At 46.7% G+C, this 4,799-nt stretch overlaps 1 protein-coding gene across 1 annotated transcript; it reads left to right on the top strand.

Annotated features, from left to right (window-relative positions):
- Positions 1–2,770: 2,770 nt before the first annotated feature.
- On the top strand, positions 2,771–3,786 carry LOC143401799 (UL16-binding protein 2-like; the record flags this gene model as incomplete). The annotated part of the gene is made up of 3 exons (XM_077109715.1): positions 2,771–2,957; positions 3,111–3,374; positions 3,596–3,786. Coding segments are annotated over exons 1-3 (642 nt in total), but the record flags the coding sequence as incomplete, so codon positions are not given.
- Between the last annotated feature and the right edge of the window lie 1,013 nt (positions 3,787–4,799).

The raw sequence follows: 4,799 nt of genomic DNA, 5'->3' as shown, positions 1-4,799 counted from the left end.
AGCGTTAAAAGTCGGGGCGGGCCAGTCCGGGGCGGGCCAGTCCGGGGCGGGCCAGTCCCAGGCCAGCAGCGAGGCTGCGGGGGGAGCTGCGACGAGGAGGGCGGAAGGAAGCCGGGGTAAAAGCAGTCAGGGAGCCGGCATTTTCAAAAGCTGGGAGAGAAGACGGGCGAGGGGGCGCCGAGGGGGCGCGTGGAGAGCGTGGTGGACTAGGGACAAGTGACCGGTGAGTAGGGCGAGGGCAGAGCAAGCCTGGTTGGGCCAGGCCCAGCGGGTCGGGCTGCAGGATTCGCAGCTTCCTCAGGTGCCCGGCAGCTCCTCAGCCTGCGTCTGGAGGCCAGGCCTCTGGCTTGCGAACCAGTACGGACGCGAGGTGGGGGTGGGCGCTGGCTACCCACGGGAACAGGGAAAAGTCCCCCACCTTCCGACAGGAAAAGGGGTGCAGCGGAAGCTGAGGGCCTGGCCGCTGGGCGCAGAGGCTTGCATGAGGGTTGGCGGGGCAGGGCCCTCCCTTGGTTTGGATTCTTCATTGGTACCGGGTAGTCAGCTGATTCACCGTCTTCAGGGCCCGACATTCTATCCTCAAAGCTGGAAGCGCTGCTTTCTGGGCAGTCTAAGGAGTTGGTGCTGTCCCAGGGAGCTTTTAATTCGACTCCTTGTCTCATTCATTTACAGCTGTTCTCATTGGTTTCTTTTCAATATCGCCCTTTCTTTACCGACATGGTCTTTCGTCTGCATTTATTCTCTTATTCAGTTGTTAGATCTTCTTTTAGATCATTGGACATTTTAATAATTACTTTTTCATTATCTTTATCTGGAATTTCATCCACTTCCATATCTGTGGGATCCTTTGTTGGAGGATTGTAAATGGGGGAGGGGGATTTTTTGCTTGTTTCCTCATATTTTCTGAGATCTTGGACTTTCACACCAAATGAGATGGATTTTCTTTCCTCTTTTATATATGGGTCCCTTTGTCTGTAGTTATCCTTTTGTTGGTGTATTTCTGTTTCTGATATATGAGTAGATGTCCAGGAGTGGGACCTAAGATCTCCTCTGGTTGTTCCTCCTTGGGGCTTGGTTGTTAGTTTCAGAGTTTTATGGTTTATTTTTTATTTGTTTGTTTGTTTGCTTGCTTTTAATATTTTTATAGTAGATGAACATGATGCCTTTATTTTATATTTCTGTGGTGCTAAGGGTTGAGCCCAGTGTCTCACAGGGTGCTAGGCAAGTGCTCTACCAAACTGAACTGTAACCTCAGCCCCGTAGTTTCATATTTTTATCTCCCCAGTTCTATGTGTTGAAGTTTTGTTGAGGCTTAGATGAGGCTCATGCATGGGGTAAGATTCACTATTATTTGCTGAGTTGTGAGTATTGCTTGGCAGCAGGATCTCTACTCTTTGAACTTGAAGTGTCCCAATCACTTTCCAGCCCAGCTTAGAAGAAGAGGGGAGCCAGGAATTGCTCTAATGTTAGCAACAGATATACAGCCTTAATATTAATGCCCAGTGTCTACTTTGACATCTACAACACTAACTGCCAACACTTTTTTAATATTTATTTTTTTAATTGTAGAAGGACACAATACCTTTATTTTGATGATTTACTCCTATGTGGTGCTGAGGATCTAAACCAGTGACTCATACTTGACAGGCAAATGCTCTACCATTGAGACACCACCTCAGCCCCTGCCAACACTTGCATGGAATGGTGATTCAATTTGATCATGTTAAATAACTTTTTAGTGGGCAGTTGAATTTAGTTTGCTGATTGATATTTTGTTCAGGATTTTTGCATCTTTATTCATCAAGAATATTAGCTGTGGATTAGTTTTGTGTGTGTGGTCAGGTTTGGGGATCATGGTAATGCTGGCTTTATCAAATGTATTTGGAAGAATTTATTTCTCTTCCATTTTGGGGAATAACTTAAAGAGAACTAGAAACTGTTCTTCTTTAAATATTTGATAGAACTTAGCAGTAAAGCTCTCTTGTATTGGTATTTTCTTTCCTGGAAGGCTATTACTACTGATTCAATCTTGTTACTTATTATTGGTCGGCTCAGTTTTTTTTTTTTTTTATTTCTTCATGATTCAACTTGGATAAGATATATATATGTGTAAGTGTTCAGGAATTTGTTCATTTATTCTAGGTTACCAAATTTTTGCAAATAATTACAAACATGGATATCTTTGTTCCTAATAATCTCGAATGACCCTTTGTATTTCTGTGATGACACTTGCAATGACCCCCTTCTCTTGTCTGAATTTGAGTCTTCTCTCTCCTTTGCCTAATTAGTCCAGCTAAGGTTTATCACTTGTGTTTTGTTCTTTGAAGAACTCCTTATTCTATTACTCTCTTGTGCTTCTTTTTTGTCTCTATTTCATTTATTTGTGCTCCGCTCTGATCTTATTATTTCTTCCTTTCTGCTAATATTGGTTCTGGGTTTGGGTACCAGACATTTTCTAATACACTTGATCAATAAGAGTCTCCCAGGCTTTCTTATAAAGCACAGGGGACTGGGCATTTCACTGGCTTTTCTATTACATCTAACCTGGCACATACACTTTTCTGAGCCACAAAGCACATACTTTGGATTCCTTCCTCTACTGCCTTTCTTTGATTTTTTCCATTTCTTTTAGGGTAGGATATCAATTGCAACCTGAAAAAAGGAAATCTCCTAGGGTACTAGTGCCATCTAACACTCAAGCTAAAAGCTATGAACCATAATTATGAACTCTTTCTTATGCAGCTGTGATCCCATCCTCATTGTGCCCACCATGACTCAGCATGCACAGTCCCTTGTCCTGCGTCTGATCATCCTCTGCCAGGCAGGCCCTTCCCTCACAGCAGGCCTGGCACCTCCATTGCAAGGTGATGTGCTGCTGGGTGTAGGCATTGTTCAAAGGGCAGAGGGGAAGTGGGCCATGTCCTGGGACATGAGATTGCTGTCCCCTTCTCCTCAAAGTAGGGGAACATGCCCACCTTAAACAGGTAGAGCAGAGAGCTTGGGAAGGGCCATTCTTGCTCTGCCAGCTCAGCCCTTCATAGGGATGGGGAGGGGGTGCCTAAAGGGTCCTTTCTCACCACCCCAACCCTTACTCACCTTTTCCTTCATAGGGACTCACTCCCTTTGCTATGATTTCACCATCAATTCTAAGCCAGCACCTGGACAGCAATGGTGTACAGTCCAAGGCCAGGTGGACCACAAGAATTTTCTCTCCTATGACTGTGGTCTGGACAAGGTCAAATCCATGAGTGCCCTGGGAGGGAAAGTGAATGCCACAATCACCTGGGAAGAGCAAAACACCATGCTGAGAGAAATGGGGGATATGCTAAAAAGGCAACTGGCTGACATTAAAGCAGAAAATGGCATGGCCAGGGGTAAGTAAGGATGGTCCAGGGGCATGAGAGAGCTGACTGTGGGTGTAGAGATATTGACTGTATCCATGTTTTAAAAAAAAGAATGTTTTTCACTCTAAAAAACCCACACAAGATAGGTTTGGGGGAGAAAACCAGCCAGATTAGGAGGCCAGGGAAGGTGGTACTGGATGGGACAAAGGATTTGTTAAGCATGGAGGCTGATCTCTCTCTGATGGGAGCAGCTCTCGAGACCCTGGAGGGGAGGATGACTTGTCAGCATAAATCCAGTGGATGCACCAGTGGCTCCTGGCAGTTTGGATTCAATGGACGGATGTGGCTCCGCTTTGACTCAGACAAGAGAAGCTGGACAGAGGTTCATCCTGGGTCCAACTGGATGAAAGAAAAGTGGGAAAATGACAGGGAAGTGTCCGAATTCTTACACAAGACCTCAATGGGTGACTGTAGAACCTGGCTTGAGAAGTTCTTGGTGGAATGGAAAACAGAGCTGGAGCCAACAGGTAACTGGCAGGAGGGGGAGGAAGTGGGAGCTGCCTTCACATGAGATGCTGCTACCTGTGTGTGTGTGTGTGTGTGTGTGTGTGTGTGTGCGCATGCCAGTGTGTGTGAGAGAGAGACACTTCATCCACCTTGAGTCAGACCTGGGTTAACAGCCAAAGGTATAGTCTTCCCATCTTTTCCCTTCTCACCTCCTAATGCCTCTTCCTCAATGCACATGCTTTGGTCTGGCAATTGCTCGTCTCTTTTTGGAAATTCTTGTGAATCACTTCACATGTCAGCTCCTGAGACCCTTCTCCACCACCATCCTCATGGGTCACTTCATATTCTGCCACCAGGAAGGATGGGAGTTGTATGTCACTCAGGCTTCTCCCTTTATCTATGTGAGCTTCTTAAGGTCAGGACCCTTCTCCTGTCTCCCTCATCCTCATGACCTGTCACAGCAGCTGCCACATAGCAGAGGTCTAGGAACTATCTGCCTGCCTGAGTGACGTGGGGCAGCAGGAGCTGAGCAGGCATCTCCACAGATTTTGGTCTGAAAAAGGACTAACACTCTTGTGTTTCCATTTCAGGACCTTCAACCACCACCCCAGACAGAGTCTCCCAGGATTCAACAGCCAGCACCCTTATTCCCTCAGTCCTGCCCTTGATCCTCATCTGCTTCATTCACCTAGGCCTCCAGATCTTCCTGACAGGTGCTGTGGGCAGAATGAACAGAGAGACATGGGGCAGCTGTGTGAGCAGTGAGGACAGGAAAGTGAATTCCAAGGTCCCAGTCTGCACTCTGACTGGTCCTTCTCATTCTGAGATGAGACAGAAGAATCCGGCCTCCCTCCTCTCACTGGTAGCAATAGCTTGGCCATGATCAGCCCTGAGTTCTGAGAAATCCTCCCTGTCAGGGCCCATGGGAAAGAGTAGGGGCCATACCAA

The sequence above is a fragment of the Callospermophilus lateralis genome, chromosome 6 (genome assembly GCF_048772815.1).
Source record: "Callospermophilus lateralis isolate mCalLat2 chromosome 6, mCalLat2.hap1, whole genome shotgun sequence".
In the NCBI taxonomy this organism is placed as follows: Eukaryota; Metazoa; Chordata; class Mammalia; order Rodentia; family Sciuridae; genus Callospermophilus; species Callospermophilus lateralis.
Note: the sequence above shows the minus strand (reverse complement) of the source record. Positions and strands in the feature narration are given on the sequence as shown.